The 27,904-nt window shown below is 43.4% G+C and overlaps 3 protein-coding genes across 5 annotated transcripts in view; 1 reads left to right on the forward strand and 2 right to left on the reverse strand.

The window, feature by feature from the left end:
- Nucleotides 1-14,383, reverse strand: part of poln (polymerase (DNA directed) nu) — a 69,801-nt gene extending 55,418 nt beyond the window's left edge. The window contains exons 1-12 of the mRNA XM_071523547.1: nucleotides 13,892-14,383; nucleotides 12,887-13,015; nucleotides 12,207-12,469; nucleotides 10,392-10,985; nucleotides 6,319-6,335; nucleotides 4,898-5,155; nucleotides 3,639-3,808; nucleotides 3,294-3,406; nucleotides 2,110-2,246; nucleotides 1,663-1,731; nucleotides 1,489-1,549; nucleotides 931-995 (exon numbers count right to left, since the gene is read on the reverse strand). Of these exons, the coding sequence (XP_071379648.1) occupies nucleotides 931-995; nucleotides 1,489-1,549; nucleotides 1,663-1,731; nucleotides 2,110-2,246; nucleotides 3,294-3,406; nucleotides 3,639-3,808; nucleotides 4,898-5,155; nucleotides 6,319-6,335; nucleotides 10,392-10,985; nucleotides 12,207-12,469; nucleotides 12,887-13,015; nucleotides 13,892-14,049 (2,034 nt within the window). The 5' untranslated portion in view covers nucleotides 14,050-14,383. The remainder of the gene's footprint in view (nucleotides 1-930; nucleotides 996-1,488; nucleotides 1,550-1,662; nucleotides 1,732-2,109; nucleotides 2,247-3,293; nucleotides 3,407-3,638; nucleotides 3,809-4,897; nucleotides 5,156-6,318; nucleotides 6,336-10,391; nucleotides 10,986-12,206; nucleotides 12,470-12,886; nucleotides 13,016-13,891) is intronic.
- Nucleotides 14,384-14,522: 139 nt separating this feature from the next.
- Nucleotides 14,523-21,135, reverse strand: haus3 (HAUS augmin-like complex, subunit 3). Its single transcript, XM_071523554.1, has 6 exons — nucleotides 21,016-21,135; nucleotides 19,409-20,487; nucleotides 18,904-19,113; nucleotides 17,390-17,622; nucleotides 16,465-16,750; nucleotides 14,523-15,296 (listed from the first exon to the last, which is right to left on the reverse strand). Exons 2-6 carry the CDS (start codon nucleotides 20,441-20,443, stop codon nucleotides 15,072-15,074), a joined length of 1,989 nt encoding a protein of 662 aa, XP_071379655.1. The 5' UTR covers nucleotides 20,444-20,487; nucleotides 21,016-21,135; the 3' UTR covers nucleotides 14,523-15,071.
- Nucleotides 21,136-21,216: 81 nt separating this feature from the next.
- Nucleotides 21,217-27,813, forward strand: LOC139647589 (prostaglandin reductase 1-like). 3 transcript variants are annotated; one of them, XM_071523521.1, is made up of 10 exons: nucleotides 21,258-21,318; nucleotides 22,152-22,225; nucleotides 22,346-22,470; nucleotides 22,674-22,719; nucleotides 22,869-22,928; nucleotides 23,616-23,783; nucleotides 24,469-24,742; nucleotides 25,105-25,210; nucleotides 26,342-26,460; nucleotides 26,652-27,811. In XM_071523521.1, the coding sequence occupies exons 3-10, from the start codon at nucleotides 22,365-22,367 to the stop codon at nucleotides 26,760-26,762; spliced, it is 990 nt and encodes a 329-aa protein (XP_071379622.1). In that variant the 5' UTR covers nucleotides 21,258-21,318; nucleotides 22,152-22,225; nucleotides 22,346-22,364; the 3' UTR covers nucleotides 26,763-27,811. The 3 variants fall into 3 exon arrangements, with proteins under 3 accessions (XP_071379621.1, XP_071379622.1, XP_071379623.1); XM_071523522.1 differs by lacking the exon at nucleotides 21,258-21,318 and adding an exon at nucleotides 21,988-22,008; XM_071523520.1 differs by lacking the exon at nucleotides 22,152-22,225 and having other exon boundaries at nucleotides 21,217-21,318; nucleotides 26,652-27,813.
- The last annotated feature ends 91 nt before the right edge of the window (nucleotides 27,814-27,904 follow it).

Consider the following 27,904-nt stretch of genomic DNA (forward strand, 5'->3'; position numbering starts at 1 on the left):
ATATTGACGAGAGATGAAGATTTTTCAATAAATATCACATTATTTGAAAGGATTGTGGGTTTACAATTACATGTGTAGTCATGTGTATATGAGGATAAAAACCTAGATATTTTTTCATACTTTTTGTGAAATCCCCAATCTTTTCAAGAGCTAGAAATCAAATTAATTTTCCATACATTTCCAGACTTTCCAGACATTCCAGACAACATTCTCCCCGTTCCAAGATAAGGAACAAAAACACACTGTAGGACTTTCGCAATATTTTTGGACTTGTGAAATTATGGTTCACATCTGCTTGAAATTATTAAAGATGTGCTGAGCTCAACGTTTGCAGCAATATCTCTCTCGAAACTCTGGAGGCCACAGATTTTCAATTCTTTTCATAAAAAAAAACCCCAAATCAAGAATGTGTACAGAATTTAAAAAGGATGGTATGTTTGCTAGCTAGAGCATTGGTAACCCAATTTTGTCTACCAATCCCTATGATCATAAACAATGAACTGAGTAATAATAAACTTGTTTGTGGCAGGTTCAGTTCCGAAGTGCGATTTCCCAGAAAAACAGAACGCAGTGGAATAGAGGTCCATTACTGCCATGAAATTACTTCAAATAAGCCTGTCTATCTTTAAACACACTAAGCAGAAGATATTTTTGTATATTCTTCTCCTGTTCTATTGTTGTGTTCTGGATGGGAAATTAACATTAGCCAAGAGGCAAATGTTGATAAATCCTGGCTGTGGGTGATAAATTTGTCCACTGTACAACCCGCTTTGAGAAGAATTCCTCTATCTTTTGGAGCAACTTTTCTGCTCTAAATATAAATTTGCCTGTTAAAATCCTCAAATTGGTTGGGAAACTTTGAAATCCACTAGCCACAATTGCCGTTGGACTACAAAGGTTTGTTTTTCTGCCCTGGATGTGCTGTCTTACCCCCAGCATGTCTGATGTTCTCTTCAGAGCCTCTTTGTCCACATGGATGCGATGGCTCTCCATGGCTGAAACAACAAGAGCAGACATTTACCTATCCACAGGGTCTGATGTAACAAATCTGTGTACTATCAATCCAGGGTGATCACCTATGTAGACTCCGCCACAATAACTCCTACAGAGGGCTCATTAGCACCATATCACTGCAGCATCAACCTATTTTAACAATGCGATATCATCTCTTAGTCAAGCGTGTCCAAGGATGAAGATAAATGATCGACCAGCCAATATCGCATTTTTCTCTGTCCTTAAGCTGAAGGGGATACAGCTACAGTTTGCACTTTATTTGGTTATTCTGGGTTGTTATTTCTTCACCAGAAATGTATCGCATTGGAATGGAAAAAAAAAGGTTTGCTAGCATTCCAAGCATTCCTTATTCAAACTAAAGGGCACAGCAAGAAAATAACCAATTAAAATTCAATGTTAGGCGCTTGAATTAAGTGAATTTTGTTAAATAAGAAGGTACAATTACTGGCTGTGGGAATGTGAAATGGCCCTCACCTGCTAGAACAGGGATCATGCTCAGCTCCATGTCTGAGTAGAGCTCCCACAGCCCCTGGCTCTGCACACACAGGTACACAGAGTCAGTTAGTTAATGTGTATGTGCATTTGTGTGTGTGTGTGTGTGTGTGTGTGCGTGTGTGTGTGTGTGTGTGTGTGTGTGTGCCTGCTAACCTGTAGTTTAGAGCACAGCTCCATATTAAGCCAGTAGAGCAGAGTGAGACTTGAGATGACCTGAGAAACCTGACAGAGAGAGAGAGAGAGAGAGAGAGAGAGAGAGAGAGAGAGAGAGAGAGAGAGAGAGAGAGAGACATGCCACAGTTACATGCCAAGCTTGCTTCCTGGAAGAATATGTTGTGTGGATTTACTAGACGAATCAATCTTCCTGGTGCCTGGGGCAGGAAAGGTGGCCCAGGTGGTCTCGGGCAGTGTTTTGCTGTGTGTGTGTGTGTGTGTGTGTGAATGTTTCCCCTATCCCTGTATAGGCAGAATGAACCGGAGGAGGATATAAAAGAATTTCACTAGTGTTGGTTTCAGTGGAGAGTTTTAGGGTCACATGGTCTACATGCTGTCTCAGAGGCATTTCCTTACTGGCACCACTAAAGTCACATTATAACTAACCTTCTTGGTGCCCAGGACAGATGCTGTGGGGGGTTTTCTGCAGTGCTTAGTGAGCAGATCCTGGTAGCAGGAGGCTGGGTCGGCAGGGTCCAGCAGCCACCCTGACACCTGGGGGTCCTGGACACGACAGCCTGCCACTGGAGGACAAATAAGAGCCAGGATATTCGGAGTTCACTACACATTTTCCATTACCAAATGTCACACTTTTCACCAGTTTCAATGTGATTTATGTGGATGGCTGGGCGACATGGCCGGGCAACAAAAATCAATTTTTGAGACATTAGGGTGTACAACTACATAAAATGTGTAGTCATCTGTTTATTGTGACTGGTCAACAGTGTCTTTTGATTCTTTTGCAGACCTGTAATTCCCAAACTTTTCAAAACAAGTAAATTATAAAATTAATTCTCTATATTTGTCCAGACTTTCCAGATATGGGTAGGAACTCTATGTGTGTTTTTTTCAGCTGATTCTTCTGGGGAAGCACTAGTTATGGCTTCCACTGTTTCTAAGAGATTATTAAAAATCTGTTTGAACCATGCTGCTCTTTCTTGCTTAAGTTGAAATGTGTTTAACTTTTAAGGCCTTGTGCACTCAGCACTAAAACATGCTCAGCTGTCAGTGCTGTTGGGAACACGCATCTCCTTTCTTAGGACTGCATATTGAAAATGCAGGTCCTGCTTTTAGTGGCTGTGGTCTGATCAATATTTGTGGACCTGATGAACTCAAAGTCAAAGTTAAAAACTCAGTACTAAAATGTGTAGTGAAAGTCGTAGTAGCTAGCCTATATGAATAAACTGAAGTCTTATTACGGTATTTCAATTATTCAAAGGTCATTTAGGGACAATTTAACTGTTTTCCTTCAGAATGAGATATCCACCATTGGATTTAATGTGACAACTACTCTCACAAAATGATTTTCACAAAATGAAAACAAAACATGGTATTTAACAAAGGACAAGGCATAATTTAAGTCCCTGGTTGAATGATTACACACTGGATCATCTAAATTTCACAGATATTGAATGATGAACTTTAAGTCCTGATTTTGTTTTCCTCTGAACAGAGATATAGTAGTGTTTTGGAGCAGAACTCAACAATTGGAAAAAGATGTGTGTGTGTGTGTGTGTGTGTGTGTGTGTGTGTGTGTGTGTGTGTGTGTGTGTATGGCAGTCAGCCCATGCCTTGTTTCCAGTTGAGGTGTTCTCTGTAGAGCTGCAGAGCTGTACGGAGCAGGTCCTTGGCTTTATAGCACACCACCAGTTGAGATCTGGATAGTACCTGCAACAGCATCTCTCTGTGGGACACACACACACCTATGAATAAGTCTGTTTTTGATGCTGAATAAGTGTGAAACACCAACAAACACACACAACACAAGCCTTTTTTTTTTTACAATCAATGCAAAAAAACAAATGGACGTAAACACACATGCACATACACACACACTTATACACATACACACTCACACATACTCACACTCTCAGTCTCTGTCTCACACACACACACACACACACACACACACAGACCTAGTAAAGCGCTCCTGGCTGTGTTGTGTGTGTTGCTGGGCCCATACAGGTGTGTGTTCCAGTTTTAAGTAGACCAGACTGTCGTTTGGTCCCAGTGAGTCCTGCGGTGCGCTGCGGTCCAGATCCCTCTTCATCAGAACCAGGAGGCCACACACTGCTGGAGGGAGCTTCTGTATCACACACACACCAGAACCGGGGAGGGAAATTAACACCAGCCACCAGTTAAATCAGCAATAAGCCACAAGAGTCGGTGGTTTACACTGCTTTTAGAACAGCTGGGATCGCTTAAAGCATGATGCAAAGCTCTTCAGTGGCTTGTTCCTTAAAGGATGAAAATGTTGTTATTCTTTTGCCATGCAATATAGTTCAAGTAGTTATTTTAGTGATTTTGAGTTAGCACATTCATTTTTAAATTAACCGTCATGCAGATACAGATGTGAATTTATTGGGTATTTTACAACGGCTTTGAACATGACTCAGCCAATCGCAACTAACGACCGGAACTAAACGTTTTATATTGCTACATTTTATCTGTGGCTGTTAAGTCTACCTATTCCATCAGCCATCAACAACTCTTGTTCAGAGGTTTGCTTTTTAAATTCCCCTGTTGTTGTATCTGCGGGATGGACAAGTTTCTCACCCTGATATGGACACAAATACAGTGTTTTTTTTTACCCAGCGAAAAGGGTTCAATGTACGCTATCCCTAAATCTAAAAGCAAATTATATGGTCAGTTATTTATATGTTACCATTGTTAATTAATTGGCAAACAAAACTATCAAGCTATATTTAGTTAGGTAAGAAGATTTTTTAAAAGATAATCCCAAATCAGCTGTCTACTCCAGACCGAGATTCTATAGTACAACCATTTAAATTGCATGATTCTCCTGAAAAAATCATGACACCTAGAAAATGAATTTGCACATTCTGTGTATATGCTCTTGCACTGGACTTAAAATTTGCAGTTTACAGATTTTGCACATTAATAAACTGTCGATGCTTTCCATTCAATAGCATCTCTGTATTAGCATGTCAAGGATGTTGTAGCTTTAACCTTCAATATTTTTATCCATTGTACTGACATCTATATTCTAATCTTTGTGCTGCATTGATGCAGTTTCCCCTTACAGATCAATAAAGTTCAGTAAAGTCATCTTATTCATCTTATTTTTGGAGCACCTATGCTCCTTAGGATGAACGTCACTACAGCACCCTGGACCGGACTAACACCAAGCTACCTGTCCCGCAGCCCTGCTCACCTGTTCTGGGTCTAACTGAGTGGTTCCATCCCGGTACACCATGGTCAGCACCAGCGCCCTGGCCTTCCCTGCCTCCTCAAGCACACGTATCCTCTCCTCTGGATTCAGCTTCCCAGCATCCTTTACTCTGGGGTCAGATGTCATGGCTACGGTCAGACAGGCAGCTTTGGATTGGTTCTGGGGTTCGGCACTATTAGCCCCCTCGAGGGCTGTTTTTGGCTCATTTGGAGCACTGTCCGGCCCACGTTTGGCCCGCTTCTGCTTGGGTGGTTTGGAGGTTGTGGAAGGTCGAGTATTTTTGGAAGCATCCCTAGTTGATTCAAGCCCCCTCTCTTCCAGTGAGGCAGGCTTCCTCTTTCCATGCCTCTGTCGAGTTTGTTTCAGGGTATGTGTGTTTATGTGCGCCCCTAACACTATTTCTGTTTTATGTATGGGACTGGCTTTAGCTTGAGGTTCTTGGGCAAAAGCGGGAAGGACGCGTGGGTGTTTCAGGGTGGAGGTTTTGGGGCTGGTTCCCTTCTGCCCTGCTACTCCTTCTTCCACCGCCTTTCCTTGGGAGGAACGGGGCGGCTCCCATTTCGCAGGACGCCTGGTTAGGGAGATTTTGGGTGGAGGGCTCGCATTTTGGGGCGGGAGAACTTCATGCTTCCTCTTCAAGGGGAAGGAGGGGAGCAGGGGAGGCTGATGTGGGATTTGATGGATTTGGGGGGGTGGCAGTTTGCGCCTCTCCAATCTTCCATCTGGTCGCGTAGAGGTCAAGTCCAAGTCCAGTTTTGAGGAAGAGTTCTGCCCAGAGGTAGAGGGGTTTGACGGGGTCAGATCTCCACTTGAGCCGCTCCCTCTGGTGCTTCCATTACCAGTCTAAATAACAGAGAGAGAGAGAGAGGGGTGGTGTGAGGTCAGACAGGGACAAAGGAGAAAGAGAGAAAGAGAGAGGCAAGAATAGATTTACAAGGACTCATTCTGAAACGTCAGAAGGCACTTGAAAATAGACTCTACCTTTCTGCGCTGTGGTTCTATTACATATACAGTCAATACATAAGAGCAAATCAGTTTAGGTAAGTGGGCAGGAGGAGGAGAACGAATACAGCAAAGTTATAGCAATCACATTCTCTAGTTGCACATAATTAGCTTGGATACAGAGAAGAATGCACACCTTATTTGATTATTCCCACTTATAGTAAAGCTAATTTTAGAATGAGAGCATAATGCAGAATTTGTGAGAGAGATGGAGAGAATGAGAGCTGAGAAAGCAGAAAAACAGGGGAGCACGTGGGTGAGTGAGAAAAACAAGACAGAAAGTAACTGGGAAGCCAAACAAGCAGTAAAAGGGAGGAGGGGTGTGAAGAGACAAATAAGAAATGTCTATTTAACCCTGTCAGTTGTCAAGTTTTATTGCTTTATAAGGCACAGTAGTGTACCCATTCAGCCCTCAGCACTGTGTCCCAGACAGAGACACAGACAGTCAGACACTGTTTGTCTGACACAGCCAGCCCGGAGCTGTGACAGGGTCACAGACACACACACAGACACACACACACTCACACACACACACATACAAACAGGTGGCTAGACAAGGGCTAACCATGCAGCAAGAAATATTCTGACAGAGAGGGGAGGGGGGGGGGGGTGCAAGGGCGAAAAAGAGAGGAGGCAGAAAAACAGCGAAACAACGTGATGGACAGAAATCTGAGTCCCATCTCCCAAAAGTACGTTGCCACCTCCCTGTAACCTTCCCAGTATCTTAACACCATCTCCATTATTCATACCCACAACTCCCACCTCTACTTATGCATAAGAAGAGTGCGTGCATGTGCACATGCACGTGCATGCTTTGGAATTTAGGGAAGGGGAGGGAAGAGGTGTGAAGTTGGATATTTTGAGGATTTTGAAAGACCAAATGTGTAAGTGTGTGTGTGTGTGTGTGTGTGTGTGTGTGTATGCATGCAATTGTGGGTGTCAGCAGTGGGTACAGTAAGTAGGAATTCCTGTGATTCAGCTCCCTGAGGAAAATCTTCCTCATTTCCCTGTAAACACAACCCTTTTCCTGCTGACAAAGTCATGAACCCCCCCTGGGTGCTGTGCTACGGGATATAGATAGAAAACCAAGGCAGGCCATGGCCCGAAGCCCAGTACTGAGTGCATGTGAGTGTGAAAGAGTGAGGGAGGGAGAGAGAGAGAGAGAGAGAGAGAGAGAGAGAGAGAGAGAGAGAGAGAGAGAGAGAGAGAGAGAGAGAGAGAGAGAATGGATTGGTGTGCATTGACTGACAGCAGATATCCATATTGCAGCCATCTTAGCTATTGCAGTGCTGCTGACCGGAGCAATATGGTCAGTCCTGTACCTCCTCTCTCTCTTTCGTAGTTCCCTTGCTCTGTCCATCCATCTCTCTATCTCCCTCACTCTCCTCCTCTGCAGTTCTCTCACTGCACCTATCTCTTCCTCTAAAGTTATCCCACTCTATCCATCCATCTCTCTACCTCCCTCCCTCTCTGTCTCTCTTCCTCTATAGTTCTCACTCTCCTTCCCTTTCTCTCCCTCTTTCTCCCTCTCTGCCACTTTGTATCGAGGACTACTTTGTCAGGCCTTTTTTTTTTTACTTTTACTTTAGCACCCAGTGGGGAGCTATCACTTCTCAGCATGCTGCAATATTGCCGACGTTTCTCGGTTTCACACAAGCTGGATTGGTTTCTATGTGCATCTGGGGAAATGGCTAGATAGAAGCCTAATCCTTTTCAAAGCAACTATTTTCATCTCAGGGTTTTAGGTGGGCTGTGCTGTACACACTGGTGCTTCTGTATAGAGGGATTATGGAGGGAGAGAGGGAGAGAGAGAGACAGAGAGCCATTTGATGTGTTCAAGCAGAAAAATAAGATACATCTACAGTATTTTAATATGATACAATGTAAAAAGTAAAACAAACCAAAGACATAAGCCATACAGCCCCTGTCTTACTGACATTGTACAGTGTCAAAAAAGCAGAAAAGCCCTACAAATTGTATCAAACATATATCTAAGGGAGTCAATAGTGCTTCATATAAAGTTGTCTCATGGCTGTTATGTAATATGGGTAATCTACCCAACTCCCCAAACCATCCTTGCAACACAGAGACTCACTTGTATGTTGTCATGGTGATGGAGGGATATCTCTGGATGGGGGTTCCCACGGAGACAAGGGGCTCTGAACCCTGACCCTCTTGCCACCCCCTCCTGGGACAACGTTGGTGTGGGACGTCTTCTTGTACGTGAGTCCTCTAGGGGAAGGGAGGAGGCAATAGCGTTTTCTCTCTGATCATCACTTTTCAGACACGTCCTCAATCAGTGAACCTGCACAGTTGTGTTGACTGTGAGAAAGTACGTGTTGTGCAAGCATGTGTCTGAGTAAGCATGTGTGAGCTTGTACAGTGTGTGTGTGTGTGTGTGTGCCTGCGTGTGTGAGACCCCAGCAGTGTGTGACTATTAGGCAAGGTCAGCCTAAGTCCTAGCTGAGACCAAGTTGACACTTTATTACGACACAACTTGCAACTTGTTTATGTGTGTGTGTGTGTGTGTGTGTGTGTGTGTGACTTGACTCAGCATTGTCTCAGCAGCTGAGAATTAGGCTTCCTTCCTGTGGCTGTAACGTGAGCAAGCTAACAACATCCCTCGTCAGTGCTGAGTCTCCTCAGCAACGCTCTCTCATCACCACCACACTGATGATAGAAAGCTGGCTGAGAGCCAGAGAGGCAAGAGTTTCTGACGCTGCCTGAAGCGCTTTAGCAGCCTCTAGTACAGTGTTGCCTAAGCTAAAGGTTGACACCCAAAAATGGTCCCCACAATTTCTGCTTGGGTCCGAAGGCAAGAATAAGTTCATTACATTTAGGTCTTGGGCTGAAAAGTGTTCACACCCACATTTTTAAAGGGGAAAAACATTCACCGTTAAGTTTCCCTAGGTCACTTTGCATGTTTTAATGCCCAGAAATCATGTAATGTGACGCCCGTAAACTGCACACAGCACACTCATGTTTACTCCCTCACCAGTTTTCCCTCTGTATTCATTTAGCACCACAGCATTATTAACACCACTTTTAGAGAAAATATGAAATTAATCATAGCATTGTAATTTAGTCTTACTATCATCTAAAACTAAAACAGATGTAGTCCAATTGTAAGTAATAATTTTATTATGATTAAAGAAACATTTTTAGCACTACGACCTGGACTTAGACATAATTTAGACCCAAACAGTGATAGCGATTGGACAAATCTAAGGAAACACTGCACTGTTGTTTAGGACACAGTTTGTATTCCACTCTTAAGTTTCTATCCGTCACTTCCGGTGAGTGGAAAAGTGTACATACCTGATCTCATAATTTCATTTGGGAATAGAGGGTGAATCTATGGGGTCTCAATTAGAGGGGGTGAGATGTTCTCTATTGCAGCCCTACTTTCTAATTTAGGCTGATAAGACAGGTGTATTTTTACATTAAAATCTAGCTTAGTGTAGGTTTCAGGACTCCTGTTCTGTATGTTTTTCCTGTGGCCTAGGACAATCCAACATTTGTGAAAATGATCAACACTAACAAAGCCAAAAAACAGAAAACTAAGACTTGTGGCATCATCAGGCATGAGGTCTTGAGCAGCTCCATAAACAATGAATACAGAATGATAACGGTAAAGGTGACTAAACACTCAGGGGGATTTTCTGCAGATAAGGGTACAGTTTCTGGTTCAGAATTGATGCAGTTGCTATAGAATAAAGTGCATTTGCGTACAAAACTTAAACATTATGGGACCCCACAAATCAGTATCCCATTCACTGTCTATGAAGCAGCCCCTGACTTTATTCCCGGTGTATAAATTTGAGTCCTAGTTCACTGGTGTCTGGCTTTGTGAGAGTTGACATTGACTGGTCTGCCTTTGATCTGAATAACATTCATGAATCCTATAATTGAGTGGTTTTCCCCCTTTAAATAGTCAGCGTTATTGCAGCTTTTATGAGTTTCTTTAGCACCCCTTCCGGTGGCTTAATGAATTCCTAGTGTGATTAGTTGACTGAGCATGCAAAAATGGATTCTGCTCTGTATTGCTAGAGTACATCTTTTTTTGCAGTTGGTTAAAGCACTTACTTAGTGAAGTACTCCAGCACTCTCTAGTGGTGAATGGTTGAACTGCTTGTTTGTCAACAACAATTCTAGTCAGTAGCAAATCCAAGCCAAAGTTGTGATTAATTAAAAACTTATGTTGATTTTCTAACATTCTCTGCAATATATCAAAAGCTAAAACTAATTTCTATCATCACTCAAGTTGTGTTTGTTACCTAGATCCACCCCCCTGAAGCACTGTCAGACATGCCCATATTTTAATTTCAATTTAGGATTTGAAATGGCAATGTGGACACTGATGACAGTGATAATGGGATATGAAAACTACAGATACAATTTTAAGATGATCATGCAATGGAATCTAAGATAAGGCAAACAGCATTCTTACAAATGAGGCCCATTGTGCTCTTACCTGTAGATGTACTTCCATACTTTCTGTCTACATCTGTCATCAGTGACTCATCTCTGTCTTTCCGCCTGTCCTCTGGCACAATGTTCCTTCCAGGTAACTCATTACCTTCTCCACAATCCTCCGTCTCCCCCTGTCCGTCCCTCAGTTGGACACGTGAACAATGCAGCCTCTCTTTCTCCATCTCTTCCTCAGTGTTTGTCTCATTGCCTGCCTCCGCCTTCCTCTCTACTTCCAATTCACCCTCCATCACGTCTATTCTTTCCTCTATGGTTCTCTCCAGGTTACCAGTGGTGATGTCACCCAGGGCTGGTTTTACCTTGGGGGGCCCTTGCTGTGCCTTTGGTCCTTCTGTTTGGTGCTTCTCTCCTGGTTCGGTCTCAGTCTCCCCCATGTTCTGAGGGTTTTCAGCCTGGCAGCGGGTCACCCCATGGTCCCTCCCGTCAACAGATATCGCCATCTTTTCTTTCTCATTATGATATCCCTCTGTTATCTCTTTATCCTCACTGCCAAGTTGATGATCAGGCCCTTCTCTTTCAGATGCATGAACTCTGAACCCAAAATCGTTCTTTCCCTTCTGCCCAAGCTTTGTACCCTCTGTATCACATTCAAACATTGCATCCACATTATCTCTTGCGGATATGGGGTGCAGATTTCTCTCTAATCTAACATTGGTTCCCATGACTAGAGCTCCTTCCATTTCATTGGCCAATTCTTTTTCATTTAGCAGGCCTACCTCTCTACATCCTATCTCTGTCCATGTTACTCCATTTGCTCCATTCTGCATGTCATGCCGTCTGTCTGGCATTTGGCCTGTACTTGCTCCCATCACTTTCTCTAAATCCCCTATCTGCCCCACCCCTTCCTCCCCACCTAGTCCTCTCATTGGCTCAGGCGCCTGTCTGTCATAGCCTGTCTCCTGTCTTGTTATTTGACCTCTGGAAGGGAGAAGCAGCATTTCTGACTTCACTGTTCCAAACTCTGAGCTCTGATATATGCCACCATCTTCTCCCCCAGCAGAGGCCACTTCAGTGGGATTGGACAGAAGCAGCTGTCCCTTCGGTTGGCTGTCTGGAGCTACAATGTCCTCTAGCTCAATTTTGGGCATATTCCAGCCCTCTGTACCTTTCATATCAGGCCAGGTTTTTTTCTCTGCACCTGATGTGTGGTTATCTGTTGCTTGACTAATTTTCATGCAGGATGGAACTGGATCACAGGCCAAAGCAGGCTCCTCTCTATGGGTGTCAGGACGCTCTGTTTTGGGGAAGAATGCTTCATCGGGACTCTGGTCCTCTGGAGAAAGGTTGATGATGAAAGTTGCCCTGATTTCTTCAGTGGAGCTATGAGAAAGAAGACAGTGAGTATGCAAAATCTAAAATCCCTCCTTTTCTCTCACACATCAAAGTGTGAACATGAATACATGAAGTGGATGACACTTAATTTGACAATTTAACAAGGGGGATAGTGGGTACTAGCATATTAAGATTGCTTGCCCTAAGTGTTACCCGAAGTTCTATATTTTATAGGGAGAATGTCATATGTTAATATGTTAATGTGTTAATAATATGGATGACATTCTCTTAACCCCCCTAAAATTTCCTGAATACATGTGAAATACACATGCCAGTGTGTGTGTGTGTGTGTGTGTGTGTATGCCTACTACAAACAGTATCCTTATTTCCCTTGCTACTTACTTTCTCCAGGGGATAGCCTGATGTTGAGCAAGTGTCTGGGGTGTTTGGAGGGACAGAGTGTATCTGTCTCTAGTGGTGGAGGAGGCTGGCTCCTGGGGAAAGGCTGAACTATGGGAGACCTCACTTTGGGTGAACGGCAGTGCTTGGCTGGACTGGTAGGCAGAGAGTTGGGAGTGCTCTCTCTGGGAATAGGTCTGTGAGTACTGATAGTGGGCTGGGGTCTGAGAGCTCTGCCTTTGAAATGAGGAGTCCCAATAGGAAGAGGAGGAGGCCTGGGATGCCTGGGAGTAGTCTGGTGTCTGTGAGTACTGATAGTAGGCTGGGATCTGAGAGCTCCGCCTCCGGTTGGAGGAGGAAGAGGAGGAGGAGGAGGAGGAGACCTGGGGCCTGGACCATGGTCTGAACCGCAGCATTAGGAGAAGTATTTTGTTTTGTTATGCACTTGCATTAAGTAACATATACAATCTTGCCACATGCAATTTAAATATTGTCATATTTTACCAAAATTAGTGCTTAATTCAGAAAAATGCAGCCAAATAAAACCTACACCACTATTACTACTGCTTCCATGTGAAGTCATGTTGTGCCATATGCCAGTATTTGCTGTGTCACTGTGTAAGCTGAGATGTCTCTGCACCAATGCCATCAACATAAATTCCTGTATAGTAACTGTACCAGACGAATAATGCGATTCTGATTTCAGCCGAGACATGATATGATATAATGAATAAAAATGGATACTCTAGCTGAACTTAAGTGCAATGCTGTCGTATCTGTATGTAGCATCTACCTAATCTGACTTACTGGTCTGTGTCTGTGTCTCTGCTCTCTTCCTGAGTTCTGCTCCTGCTGCTCTGAGCCTGATGCTCCCTCTGGCTGCCATAATATCTGTCCACTACCACATACACAATACAGGAGTCAAACATAAGCTCTCTGGGAACAACAAATGTGAAGATATCAGCGTTTCTATCTATAAAGCTTCTTTGAGCATGAGCACCAAGAGAAAATCAGTTTGACCTTTCAGATAATTCATAATCACAATGTTAAAGAGACTCAGGTCACTAATTCCACATCACCACTCCTACTTGAAGCTTGCATGCCCACATATTGTGTGGAAAAGGCACATTTACTTACACACAGGATCTAATGCAGCTAACCATTGTGCTATTTTTGGGTGAGCACCTATGTAGAAACCTAGCTTGGATGTTAGAGGAAATTGGGCTAGGTGAGAGTAGGTCTGTCATTGAGGTTATCATCAAATAGGCACCTCCCACCTCCATCACAGGTTTTTGTTGAATTATTGGACTCCATGTCACCTCCAGAAGGCTAAACGGTGACTTACAATGTCCCAGAACCACCCCCCTAAATGCCCACAATCATCAGAACAATACTCCTACACTTAGGCTTCTACTTAATTCACATCACACCCAATAATTTCTAACCTCACCATTGGTCTCAAGAACAAATTTAACCTTTATTTAACCAGGCAAGTCAATTAAGAACAAACTCTTGTTTACAATGATGGCCTGGTGAATTGGGGGTTAAGGGGAGAAAAAAGAAGAATAAAGTAATAATAATAAAAGGAAATAATAGAAGGAAATAAGAATAACAGTGATTAATGAGACAGCCGACCCTGCTGGCTTGATACAGCCCGTCCAGCACAGAAACTGAATTGTATCAACAATCAATCATCAATCGAGCCAACTGCAAGAGCCTCAGCTCATTTGAGACTTTGGGGTCACAGAAATGACATGCTTTTGCCAAATGCTGCATCTAGTAATAATATACTGTTACTTGCTTTAATAACACCCTCCATGTCTGTGCCCTGACTCACTGTGCCTGTAGTTACTGGAGTTGCTGTAGTGGTTTCTGGCTGTGTGGCGACTCTGGGCCCGGAGAACAGCCAGGACCTTCTGGGCCGACTGGGACAGAGGGCCTGAGTACAGCCTGCTGCTACACCTCTCCATCTCCTCCCTGTCAGAAGACCTGCTACTCTCTCTCTCTTCTATCACTCTAGCTGAGGATCTGTCTCTCTCTTCGTCTTTTCAGTGGCCTAGACAGGACAAAGGGCAAAGCCATGTCAGTTACACTCCTCTGCACTTGTACAGATCAGACCTGGTTAAAATAGTATTTGCAATCTGCTTGGAGTAGCAGCTTGGGGTTTACTGTATCAGAAGAAGTCTGATAGTGTTAGGTGAGTTATCAATCAGAGAAAAGTAAAAGCAAAAGTCTTAACTTTCTGGCACTCATTGTTCAATCCTATGTGGCAAGATAGCATAAGTAGCACTCCAGGCAGTGTAAAATGTTGCAACAATTATTTACAAATGCTTATTGACCAGGGTCACTTGCAGAGTAGACCAAGTATGCTGCTAGCTGTCCAGAGATGCACTTTTCTGTAATTCTGTAATTAAAAAAAACCCATTACTTTCAATAAGAGAAAAAAGTATAAAGATAACATTGTTACTTTATTTATCAGATGACTTAAGACAAAACTGGAAACAACTGAGTTGAGAAATTTTAGAAAATAGGATAGAAGTTGACTCCCAAAATTCTTCCTGGATTAGTTTTTGTGAAAACATTTGTTTCTGTGTCAAATAAACATACTCAAAGAACCACTGTGGCATAACAAGCGATGCCACAATACATTCCAATTATGTAACCAATCATCTTCCCAAGTCCCATCGTTCCCAAAGCTGAGGTTTGTGGGCTTCAGTTGATGGAGTGTCAGTTAGAACTGAGTGAATGATTCCCTTCTCCAGCACCAACCAAGTGAAGGTCCAGACTTTGAGTAGGTTCACACATTGTTCTAGAGCAGGGGATTAATGCGTTGAGGTCTTCCACCCAGAGCACAGGGTTGAGTTATCATCAGATTGGCATCTCTTGAAGCTTTTTTAAAATCACGAACAGGCTCCCTTGGCACAGAGATTGGACACTGGTGTTAAGCATGCTGGTTATAGGCGCTCCCCGTCTGTTCTGGCAGGTTTCGCTACTAGCGGAGTCTCTTGGCAGCCATTTTGCCCTCCAGGTCTTCCACTACTTTCTGCAGTAGCCGGGGGTCCAAGTGGAAGTAGACGTACAGTTCCCTCTCCCGCCTGAGGAGGGCATTGCGCTCCAGCTGGGAGCGCTTGGCCTTGACCTGCCCCATGATGTCTTGCATTAGATGCTGCAGGCTCTGCAGTTGGGACTCTACATCCACCAGCTTTGCTGTCAACTCCTGTGGAGACAGAGGGAGAAGATAGAGAGAGATGGAAAACGAAAGGAAGAGCAAAATGCTAAATGAGCATACATAAAACAAGAGGCACCTGAGCTACCTGATGGATTGTGTAATCCCAAAAAAAAAATCTTTATCTGCCTCTATGCACAGCCTCTATGCACCTGTGTCCTGTTGGACCAGAACTTAGCTTTATGGCACTTAATCTCGTTGTTCTCTCCTGAATAGATCCTTGCTTGTGTTGTATAAAAATCTCTCATATGTAGGTCGCTTTGGATAAAAGCGTCTGCCAAATTGTTAATTGTTACTGTGATATATTCCACATAAGCACTTATGCTAATAAGCCCATTAATTAAGATAATTAATGCAGTGATTACCAAATATATTTCTATGTCAACATACTTGTCTTCAGATAACCCACGGTTGGTATTAATATGAACTCTGTATCTTAAACAATTAAGGAGTTATATTAGTTTTGAGAAGATTCGTTTTTCCTCAAATTTTTGCAGCAAGATGCTCCAAAATCTAATCAGTTCATCTACTGTACAGGGGGAATCTGAGGTGTAAGTATTACGTTTCTATCATGTATTGTTCTTGATCTGTTCACAAGAATGTATATACACACACACACAGACAACACCATTACGACATAATGTCCAGTATACCATGTACCATGGTGGCCAGGCATAAAAACAAATTCCATTGTATTGATTTGTAAAAATATATGTTTATAATGATTGGGAAGTAGCAGTAATACTAGTAGTAGTAATACTGTCAACTCTTCATTGACGATCAGAGAATCTTTCAGATTTGAGAGAGAAAATGTGAATATGACAGAATATGAGAGTCAGGAGAACACTACAACACACAAATGACCTGAAATCAAAGCTTTTGTGTCATACAACAGAACAGTCCCTGCTCCTGAGAGCCATTTATCATGCAGTGTTTTCATACCCAACACCTGTGTCTCTTTATGAAGTACCTGACATTGTGATAAATAGCTGTCAAGTGAAAAACATGCAACAGAAAAACTACCAGCTTCCCTCACCAATAGTGGGTAGTAATTTTTAAAAAAATCCACTGACTCACGCACTATATTGCATTTCAAACGCACTCTGGCTGCACGGTTGATCATGATGACTGTGCATAAGAGGAAAGGAAAGAGACCCACCTGTGCGTTAGGGCAGAGCAGCTCCTGGTCAGTGATGGCCGTGGGACGTACCTGCGGCTCTAAGACCAGCTGTTGGAGCTCTGTATACATGGCCCTGCGGAGAGCCTCGCAGTCGCCATAGAGACGAGCCGCCGTGTAGCCCTGCTGGCGGCCCGCCCCGGCTAGCGCATCGCGGGTCAACTGGAGGTCACCCGACAGGTCACGGGCGGCCTGGTCCAATGCCTCGTAGGTCCGGAAAGGCTCTGATCGGCCACGGTCTGAACCAGCGTCTAGGATCTGGAGCAGTCTGAAGAGGGGGTTTGGTATGACACTGAGTTACATTCCAAAGTTAGACGGCCACCATTTTAAAAAAGTGACACAGTATTTCATAACAATTAATACAAAACTTAAAAGCATGAACACTTTACCTCTATATTTTTTATATTGAATGGTAAAGATCAAAACAGATATACAGTGTTTTAGAAATGAACACTTTACTTAGTGATATAACTTATGCAACACAAGATTCAACAATAGCTTTTTGGACCCCCAAATAAGCATTTATTATGCAGTCTTGGCTTGAAATTAAGAAGAATAATTATTGATTCATATTCTAAAGGTATACCAGTCTAGTAGGAGTGTGGTTCCAGAATCCACCATTTGAAAAAAGTGACACATATGCTTACAAAATGATTTCTGAAATGGAAAAAAAACTAATTTTGGGAAAACATTTTTTTGCCATATTAAAACCATTTTAAGAACATTTTTGAGGAACTATTAAGTGATGAATTTCAAGTCATGTTTTTAAAATATGTATTTAGCATCTTGGAAAGCATTAGTAGTTTCCCAGGGCCTCTCATCTCAAATCTCGTCTGCACTAGGTGAGCCTTGTCTGAGCCTTGTCTGTCAGAGGGTCTGATAGTAGACCCAACTCCAGTCCCCCTACCTGCTGAAGGCAGCGTCCTTGCAGCTGATGATGGGGCTGGGCCTGGGGTTGACTGCCAGGTCGGGCTGGGCCAGGGTCTCGACCCTGAGGGACGCCTCCTCACCTCCCTCCACCAGCCAGCGGCTCACCTCTCCCAGCTGCTTCAGCACCGTCCTCCACCTCCTCAGCTCCATCTCCTGGGCCAGGAGGAGCATGTCGAAGGACGCCTTCTGACGAAGCAGGTAGTCGCGTACCTAGGTGGAAAGATTTACATTTTATTTGATTTTAGCCACTTTAGTTGTTGCTCTCATCCACAGTAACTTTTAATGACTGGGCAGATGGTGGTTCTGTGTCTTCTTTAAGGACACTCGTCTGTTGATGGACACATTACGGTGTTCAAACCTCTGACATTTTAGTCACAGGTCTCTCCCTCTTTTTTTTGTGATCAACTTTTTTTAATTTTAAGGAAAAGTTAGTACACAACATTCTAGAAACAAAAACATATATGTTCACAGTATGTGTACTTTCCCCCCCAAACACATCCCGTCTCAACTCACCGTCCCTCCCTCATCTTCCCTCCCCCTCATGGCGACCGATCCCCCCACCCACCCACACACTCAACACAGATCTCTATGGATCAATTCTCAAAAGGAAATGGCAAAAGGAAATGATTATGAAATATTTTCCCATAGCTACAAAATAAAGTAAATCCAACCCAATGAAGAAAAAAAACAAAAAAAAACAAACAAAACACAAAGACACAAGAATACATATATACATCCATATATACATAAACACATACATACATATGTATGCATATATATACAATATATACGGTACAGATACATATATATACTCATACATGATATACTCATGAATAAGTTTCATGAGGTAACGTTTTCTGGGTGTAAGATAGGTTCTATGAATGAAATTGAAGTGTATTTGTCGATGGTTTGGGTTCTTATAAGAAACAACAATGGATTCCCATATCCATTGTTGTCTGTTTCTATAATAACCGCCAGGATGAATGGGTGGATGGACAGGGAGGCTGTAGACAGGGATTCACAATATATGGATAACAAAGGGATTAAAAGAAATTACCTGATAGGAAAGCCAGTTACAATTTGGGAGTAATTGCCATACAGCATGTATCAAGAGTATCGAGACAAAACCTTGGTATAATAAAAAAAAATAGCTGAAACTGTAGTGAAAATGGATGAACCAAGCTGAGGGATTTACACTGCAGGAGGGACTTGACTGTCCAGTCCAACATTACACTTCCAATAATGTTGGGCAGCACGGTGGTGCAGTGAGTGCGGAGATCAATCCTCAAACAGAAGACATGGGTTAAAGCCCCCATCATGGCAAGCATCCACCCTGTTGAAGGGTCTTTATGCAAGACACCTGAATCCATACCAGCTAAAGGGGTGCTGTTCTGCAGCTGACCCTGACCTTTGACCTGACGGTTTCCCCACGTTACCTTACATGTTTATTACAGTAAAGACCTCAAGAGATGGGTGATGTCACCAACTCACCTGGTCCTGTCTGGAGGTGTAGTAGTCCTGCCTGGCCAGCTGCAGAGCGAGGTCTCCCCTCACCACTGGCACATTGAGCAGCCTGGCTGACTCCCTGAGGGCAACAGGTACTGGTCCATGAAGCAGAGCCTCCAGCTCAGCCTCCACGGCCTGCAGCTCCCTCCTGGACACTACCTCGCGCACTTGCAGAGAGGAGGAGGTGGAAATGCTCTGGTAGAGTGAAGAGATGGACAGGAAGGAGAGGATGAGAAGGGAAACCAGAGCAAAATTAACTGAAATAATTTTGATAATTGTGATTTTTTGCAGAATGGCCAGAAGCCAAAATGAAGTGTTTAGTCTGTTGTAGTATATTCTTAGTGAATAATATAGTGGTACTACAGAACCAGTGCTGCTATATGATAGTTCTAAATTGGTATAGCATTAATTTGTAAAGTAATAATACACACATTGTAGTAGTTATAGACTCAATTACATGCCTATTCCACATCATAATTGTCTGCTTTACCTTAGCATGAGAGCACTTCTCAGAGAGCCAGTCCAGTCCGGCCTTGACACTCTTCTCCTCCGCCATGGCCTTCAGCAGCTGGTGCTGGGCCATAATATGAGCCCACTGCAGCCTGGCCATCTCTGTCCTCCTCCGCTCCACCACCCTCTCCTCTCCTTTTGTCCCTTCCTTTTCCTCCTCTTCCTCATCCCCAACTTCACAGGAGCTGAGGTCCAGAAGCTGGAAGCGCTCCGAGCAGGAGGTCTCAACGATGTCGGAGATGCCCTGGAAGAAATGCTTCTGGGTGAAGGCAGCCAGTGTTTTGGTGTTGAGCTCCTCCTGGTGCAGGAACAGCTCCAGGGACAGCTGGGAGAGGAGGACAGTGGGCTTTTTGGACCCAGAGGGGTTCGATGGGGCCATAACTTCTCCCTTTCCCCTTTCATTGAGCTTGGCTTCTGGTTGATCTGGGAGGTATGAAGCAAGCTTGCTCACCTCATCAGTTAGGTTTTGTAATAGAGCGTTGGTGTCAGCATTTTCAGCCCCGATAGCAGCATTGGCATCCTTTAGCTTGCAGGCAGCGCTCTCCAGGTTTGTGGCGAGTCGCAGGTCAACATCTGCGCGGGCGGTGGCCACAACCTGCAGCTTGTTGTAGCGTCGTTGCTTCAGCTCCTTCTCTTTACGCAGTGCCTGGAGCTCTGCCTCCAAGTCCTCGATGGCCAGATCCCCCTCTGCAAACAAGGAAGAACAGGAAGACGAAGAGGAAGGCCCTAATATGTTTACACCGTTCCCATCTGAAGGTCCAATGGTTTTGAGGACCTTGCCCAAGGCTGCTTCATCCAGAATTGGTTTGCCGGACTTCTGTAACTCCCGAAAAGCACGTGCCTCCTCCAGGGTGAGAACATTGCTCCGGTTGAGGGTGCGGCAGATGAAGCGCAAGAAGTGAAGGTTCTCCGGGGCGCAGTCAAACAGCCAGTCAAACTCTGAGGCCTTCAGCGATGATGCGCCAGGGTAACCTAGGCGACCGAGTGCCTCCACAAACTGACCACCGTCTAACATGGTGGTTCAGCACTCTGTGTCCCCCTGTGCCAGGTAGTCACACACTAGCACAGCGGGGATTATGGGAGATTAGGTGGAGGGCAATACAAGCAGAGGGCGAGAGTTAACACAGGAAAACATGACCTCTCAAGACGAAACATAGTAACATTACAAAACTTCTCTGAATCCTCACAACAAGGGTCTAACCGTAAATACTTCCATTCGGAAAACAAATCAGTGCGTGGCAGATGCAATTCTCAGTACGTTAACGCTGACGAACAAGTTTAACATGAGTTAGACTGACATCGGACTGAGATTGGGACAGTGACTTGTTACAAGTTACGTTACCACATCTTTTTAGCACCAAGTACAGTCCACTAAGTTCTTTCATCTAAAACAAATCTAAAATCTAGTGGAGACCTGAGCTGGAACGTAGTTAAGTTATGTATGGGCTGTTAGCATGCAAGCTAACGCAGATCTTCAGTGAGAACAGCTAAAAGTAGTTATGATAGCTAGAAAATGTAACGTTACCTAGATAGATAACTACCACGGCCCCCGTTAGTTGTGTTCGACTTATCGTATTGTTATCTTACCAACAAAATGTGAAGAGGTAAACAAGTTGTCAGTCCAATTATTTTAAATCTTCCTCGGGAAGTCCTTGTTGTTAGCGTCCTGGCTCCAGGTGCGCGCGCTAACTTCCAAATGAACTCACGTCGTCACGTATGGAAACGTTGCATCTGGCGTCACACGTCAGAGGCTGCCCCAAACTTTTGCAGCCAATCAAATCCAGTGGTCGAACTTCATCTCCCGCCTCTCCTCCCACGCTTCGTCGGCTTCTCTGATCCGTTGTCCCACAGTCACAGCTTCTGTCATTTCTTTATGGAGAACAGCAACTGGTAAGTCAACTGGATATCGTTGATAGGGTTGTAATTGGGGATAGCATGCTAACTTGAGCTAGAAATCTGCTATTTTAGGAGAAGGGTGCATCAGACAATACAGCCAGTCCACAACAGGGGGTCCGGTTCAGTGGCGGGCTTGACTGTCAATGGGTTTCAGTTCCTGAGCCAAAAAGTCCAATGTAATGTTATGTTTTCTACCAGTTTGCGAGGCAACCACCAAACGTCTTTGTCACATTACATGCTTGCGTATTGCTATTCAAGAGTGGGGACAAAAACTTCAATTCAAGCACTATTCTTTAAACACTTTAGTGCATTGTTATACAGAAACAGATTATCGATGTGGTTCAATATTACCTGAATGGCAGCTGATCGACTTTCTTCCTCATACTTATGTGAGTTCGTATGTGTATGAGTTTGTGTGTATGTGTGTAGGCTTGTTTTTGTGTTGTGAATTCATTCCCCTTCTATCCATGTGTTGCATTCCAGATTTTGATTCACCTTAATAACGCGAAGCCTGTTTGTCCAGCTGTAACTGCAGAGTAAACGGTGTGCCGATGTTAAGAAAACCCTCCACTTTACCATTACACATTATATAACCATTACTTGTGTTACTTTGAGAGAGCACCGATGTAGAAAACTAGCCACAGATGTTGAGTTTGGCTCAGTACACCTCCAGAAGTCTCAACGGTAAATTCTATCATCCCAGAGCCACACCCCTAGTATTAACTTACATCCCCTTTAGCACAATCCATGCTGCAGTTTTCCCAAAGCTTAAAAGTCATTCTTAAACCTGTCTTCATCTCATCTCTGTCTGCCTTTCATGACTGAAGTGGATTTAATTGGTGAAGTGTCTAAGAGATCATAGCTTTCACCTGGATTCACCTGAAAAGCAGGGAAATAGTAGGTGTGTCTAACATTTTGTACAGTCTGTGTACATGCTCAATACTTGATGAGACGTGGTGGTACCATATATTGCTGTGTATTTGATTAATATCAAGCAACTGTCTCTAACCGTCTCTCACAGCTGTCCAAAACAAAGAACCATGGTCCAAGCGAAGACGTGGATCCTGACCAAGCACTTTGACGGCTTCCCTAAGGACAGCAACTTTGAGCTCAGGCTGGAGCAGCTCCCCGAGCCCAAAGATGGGGGTAACGAAAAATGTTGTCTGTTTACCTACTTGCCTGAGTCTAAATGGGCTGGGTATGTGACTAGCTCGCCTTTAAACAGTAAATAACAAACCTTTTTAGTGGGTCTGTATACACTTGCCTGAGTCACATGCGGAGGTGGGAAACCTCTGTCTGGTTTAAGTGTAAAGTCTGTTGTTTTGCTCTAATGTCTCTTTTTGTTTCAGAGGTGCTTCTGGAAGCGCTGTTTCTCAGTGTGGATCCGTACATGAGGTGGGTGGAGCTGTGGCTTGCAACATATTTTCATCCTCCTTTCATGCAACTGAAAAACATTCTGATTTGTAACTGAAAACAAACCTTAGCATTACAAAATCATGCGGTAAGCCAAAAATGCATATTAAATGTAATGTTTCATTCCCCAGGCCGTTCAGTAGGGCTCGCATGAAGGAAGGGGATGTAATGATTGGAACGCAAGTGGCCAAGTAAGGAACACAAACACATCCACACATCAAACCACATATACACACACACCACACAGAGAAATGGCTTTCATGTATCGTGACGCAACATGCATGCCTGGTGTTTACTGAAGCAGACTAGGCCCTGCGCCTGCTATTAATTACCAAGGTCTTTGATTCTCACTGACTCAGACAGAAAGCGGACAGTTGCAACGTTCCTGGCCGGGTGTTCAGAGCGTTCAGACACAACTGTTTCAATCTGTTTTAGTGGGAAGACGTTTGTTGATAAACATGTTCAGAGCAAATTACTCAATGACTAAACTCTCCAAAGGGCCTCAAAAAGCGTTCCACTGTAAAGTCTCATCTTTCATGCATTTTCTATACATGGTAACGGACCATAATGCATACAGCCTGGTTTGACATAATACCACCGTCCATTATGTATCACAACACATCCACAATACATCAAGAAGTGGCGTCATAATATCTAGTTCTGAAGTGGCCAAAATGCCAAAGTAAAGGATCTTTAAGTTAGTTTTTGCACTGCTGTTTTTTTGGGGATTTATTTTGTATTTTGAGTCTATGCAGCATAACTGAAGTGTGTCACAGAGGTGACAGACATCGATATGCATGAAACCATCAGACTACAGCTTAATTGACTAATTCTGTTTTTTTGTTTGTCCTGTTTTCATGTTATTTTGCTTCCTACAGGGTGATCCAAAGTAACAACCCAGCATTTCCCGTTGGCATCCATGTTGTTGGTCGCTGTGGCTGGAGGACCCATACAGTCTGTGACGGGACCGGCCTGACTCCCATCATGCCTGACTGGCCTCAAGACGTCTCCATGTCACTCGCTCTGGGTGCCATCGGCATGCCAGGGTAAGACGGACTACAGTGAAGTTGCCCATAGGGACAGTAATGGCCTTTAGGTTAGAGAAGCAGGCATGTGACTGGTCAGCGTTTTGAATCCCTGACTGGAGAAATCAGGGATAAATGTTAGAAAATAATGCTAATCCATTTCCCCGCTAATGGGAAAGGGACTGGGGACGCTGATTTCTAGTCAGTGGTCAAGAGAAACTTTACACTGGATCAGTTTAACACCTCCGACTGGAAATGAGCGAGCAACAAGGTCATGAGTATTCATTAGTGAGTTTAAAGGAACTCCTGAAGATCTGTGGCACCTGTAGCTATACGAGCCGTCTGAGGTCAAAAGTTTAAATGGTCAATTAGTCAGAACCGTTTTGTTGAGGAAAAACTTCAAACGCACCTCTGTTAGTGTTTTTTTTTTTTTTTAATCTATCTAACTTTTTCCAAAGACCCTAACTAATCCTGCCAGAACAGCTGTGCGTTTTATCTGCCTTTGACAAAATAAACTACTGAGGCTCCAGATGTTTCATCCTGCTGGTGAGCTATCAGGTCGCCTCGTAAGCAATCATGAACTTGTGTGAGCGATAACTAAGTCCGCGTGCTTTTTATCTTTCAGGTTGGAAGACTCGAAGACTTTTTCCAAATTGTCTTAACATATTTAAACTCGTTCTCTTTCTCCCCCCCCCTCTCTGTCCAGACTGACGGCTCTGTACGGGATAGAGGAGGTCTTGGGGCTCCAGGCGGGGGAGACCCTTTTGGTGAACGCTGCGGCCGGGGCGGTGGGCTCCGTGGTGGGCCAGATCGCCAAGATCAAGGGCTGTAAGGTGGTGGGTTCGGCAGGGTCTGACGCCAAGGTGGCCTTCCTCAAAGAGCTGGGCTTCGACGAGGCCTTCAACTACAAGAGTGTTGGATCTCTGGAGGAGGCCCTGAAGAAGGCTTCCCCACAGGGATACGACTGCTACTTTGAGAATGTAAGAAGGGGCAGCAGTGTGGCCTATGGGTCCAATCCCAAAAACAGGCATGTGTCCTGTCGAAATGTTCTTGAGCAAGACACCGGAACTGCTCCCCTCATTGTAAATCGCTCTGTATGAGAATATAGGCTAAAAGCCAGAAATGTAAAAATGTAGACAGAGTTATATGTTTTTTTGGCCGAAGGCTTTGTTATTGAGGAGTGTATGACTTTGACCCTCCCACTCCAGAGAGAACAGCTGTCTAGTCTAAATCTTATTCTAACAGTTTCAGCGAAATCCCTAAAACATAAAAATGGAAATGGAAAATGACTTCAAAGTTATTTTTTGACTGATACAACCGACTCTTTTTTCCTAAATGTTAGGTGGGAGGTACTTTTTCAAGTGTTGCCTTACCGCAGATGAAGGACTTTGGAAGAATAGCTGTGTGCGGAAGTATTTCTGTGTACAACGACACCGTGCCACAGACAGGTGAGTGTTTCCCTTACATTTGTTCACTATTGTAATATCTCTGCTAGGGCTGCAACTAACGATTATTTTCATTGTCGATTAATCTGTTGATTATTTTCTTGATTAATCGATTAGTTGTTTGGTCTATAAAATGTCAGAAAATGGTGAAAAATGTGGATCAGTGTTTCCCAAAGCCCAAGATGACGTCCTCAAATGTCTTGTTTTGTCCACAACCCAAAGATATTCAGTTTACTGTCATAGAGGAGTAAAGAAACCAGAAAATATTCACATTTAAGAAGCTGGAATCAAAGAATTTTGACTTATTTTTCTTAAAAAATTACTCAAACCGATTAATCGATTATCAAAATAGTTGGCGATTAGTTTAATAGTTGACAACTAATCGATTAATCGATTAATCGTTGCAGCTCTAATCTCTGCACTCATTGAAAAACAAGAAAATCTTCCTTTTTCATTTACTTATTCATACCTATGAGAAAATCTGTGAAATAGAGTAAAATTTGTGTTTTGTGTGAATGGGTCAGTTCAGAACTATTGGTTAATTTTATTTGTTTTATTGCAACTTGATATGTACAGATGATATCATTTTGTTAGTAAGACAATGGCGCCCTCAAGTGGCAAACTTTAATGATTTCAACTTGATTTCAACATATCAAACTGCTGTTCACTAGAGCAGTGGTTCTCAAAGTGGGGTCCAGGGACCCCCAGGGGTCCTTGAGGGGGTTCCAGGGGGTCCCCAGCAAAAAGGGGAATCATTTATTTTCACTATAATTCCACCCATAAGTAACACAATGACAGAATGTATGACTATTTTGGTCATGGATTTCATACACTTTCTGTAATAAAACATCTAAAAGCAAAAATCTTATCAGATGGGGGACCCTGGGACAAAATCTTATCAAATGGGGGTCCGTGGTCTAATTTGTGTCAGTTTAGGGGTCCTTGACGTGAAAAAGTTTGAGAACCACTGCACTAGAGGGCGCCATTGCCTGGTATTACTGACATGCTGGGAAGAAACTGGATGCCCTCTTGTGTTACTGTAGGATGTGATTCAAATTAATTGTTCAGAGCCCCTTGTCAGAATGAATTTCACTGAATCACCATCAGAAATTATTATTTTTTCAATCAATCTAGGCCCGTACCCCCACCTGACCATGATCTTCAAGCAGCTTAAGATGGAGGGCTTCATGCAGAGCAGGTGGGAACACAAGCACCCCGAATCCCTCAAGAGGCTGATGGCATGGAAGAAAGAGGTTAGTCATGGAAAACACGATTTGTTATAAAGCTGGATCTATTTCTGAATCTTGGGCGTCATGTTCCTCTGTGCTCTGTGTCCTCAGTGAAGATTCAATCTTGATAGACCAGGGTTTCATTTGGACACCCCCGTACTTCCACCGTCCCACATCTATAATGTGATTTTGTGATGTTTTGGTTGCGTCTGCAGGGCAAACTGCAGTGCCGGGAGCACGTCACAGACGGCTTTGAAAACATGCCAGCTGCTTTCATGGGGATGCTGCAAGGAGAGAACGTTGGCAAGGCCATCATCAGAGTCTGACGTGGAAGACGAGAAGGAAAGAGATCAATAGGAAAGGATCAATATCGTCATGAAAAAATAAATAGCAGTCTCTACTTATTGACTGACACATCATTACACACCTCATAGCCTATATGAAGGACAGAGTCTTAGCAGTAAATAGCTACGACTGCCCACATGTTTTTATATTAATGACTCAAACCTGATTAGCCACTTTGTATTTTTACTAGCCTTTCATTATAGAAAAACAAATGACAGTCAAAATTGGTAAGAATCAATATCTTTGCTGTCTAGCATGTTGAGACTGGTAGCTTCAATATTGAGTTTGCTGTGCCACCAAATACCTGGATGACCTCATATCTATTGCATGATGCACTCACTCATCTTTTACCACAGCAGCATTAGTCATGCATTGTGTTTACTGAGATTTTTTGTGTGGGTAATAAAGCCTTTTCTGTCCTTTTTTTTTTTTTTTTTAAATCCTTCCGCGTGTATCATGTCTTTCAAATGAAAATTACATGTTTGATTCTCACCAAATCTGGGCCATGATAAACATCAATAACACTGTGGATTTCATATCGTTGACTATTGGTGTTTTTACTACGGATAAACATGCTGTTAATTAATACACGTCATGCACTCAAGACCTGAGGAAATGAGAGAATCCTTTTGAAGATGTGTGCTCCTCTTCATCCCAGGCTGAGTGGACCCAAGATAATAGAGCAGGCTCTGTTAGCCTCCTGCTGCCTATTGGAGCTTTTTGTTTGATCAGGAAAAAGAGACTGTATTTTTAGACCCTGATTTGAATTTCATAAGGCTGTGGTTGTGGTAATGAAGAGAGCCCCATTTCCATGGATAATAGGATGCTGGATGCTGCTACTCTGATGTAAGACAGGGTGAGAGGTGATACTAGGTAGGATTTGAAGGGGTCAAAAGATTTGATGTCTGTTAAAATGTGTGAATCCACTTATTGACAAGTCATCATGAAGTCATAAAATGCAATCTCAATTTATTGAACTTGGCAAAAACATATTTTGTTTTATTTGTAGCCCAGGAAAGGTTTTTAAATGAAAGGTTTTAAGAATACCTTACCGATTCAAAACTATGAGAGTAAATATTTGAAAATGGTTAATGTGACAACCAAAATGAGAAACCTGTTGTGA

Source organism: Centroberyx affinis, unplaced genomic scaffold (genome assembly GCF_046629955.1).
Source record: "Centroberyx affinis isolate AG114_WGS23_722 - 3 ecotype Tasmania unplaced genomic scaffold, CSIRO-AGI_Caff_v1 ptg001094l_1, whole genome shotgun sequence".
Classification (NCBI taxonomy): domain Eukaryota; kingdom Metazoa; phylum Chordata; class Actinopteri; order Beryciformes; family Berycidae; genus Centroberyx; species Centroberyx affinis.

Excerpts from the sequence above, each read along its gene's own strand:
- haus3 (XM_071523554.1), bottom strand. The coding sequence starts at position 20,443 with ATGTTAGACGGTGGTCAGTTTGTGGAGGCACTCGGTCGCCTAGGTTAC. Across the intron at positions 16,751-17,389 it reads AAGGACGCTGCCTTCAGCAG|ACTGCTCCAGATCCTAGACG; the intron begins GTAGGGGGACTG and ends CCCCCTCTTCAG. Across the intron at positions 15,297-16,464 it reads TGCTCTGCCCTAACGCACAG|GAGTTGACAGCAAAGCTGGT; the intron begins GTGGGTCTCTTT and ends CTGTCTCCACAG.
- LOC139647589 (XM_071523520.1), top strand. Across the intron at positions 23,784-24,468 it reads GGTGCCATCGGCATGCCAGG|ACTGACGGCTCTGTACGGGA; the intron begins GTAAGACGGACT and ends CTCTCTGTCCAG. Across the intron at positions 24,743-25,104 it reads ACGACTGCTACTTTGAGAAT|GTGGGAGGTACTTTTTCAAG; the intron begins GTAAGAAGGGGC and ends CCTAAATGTTAG.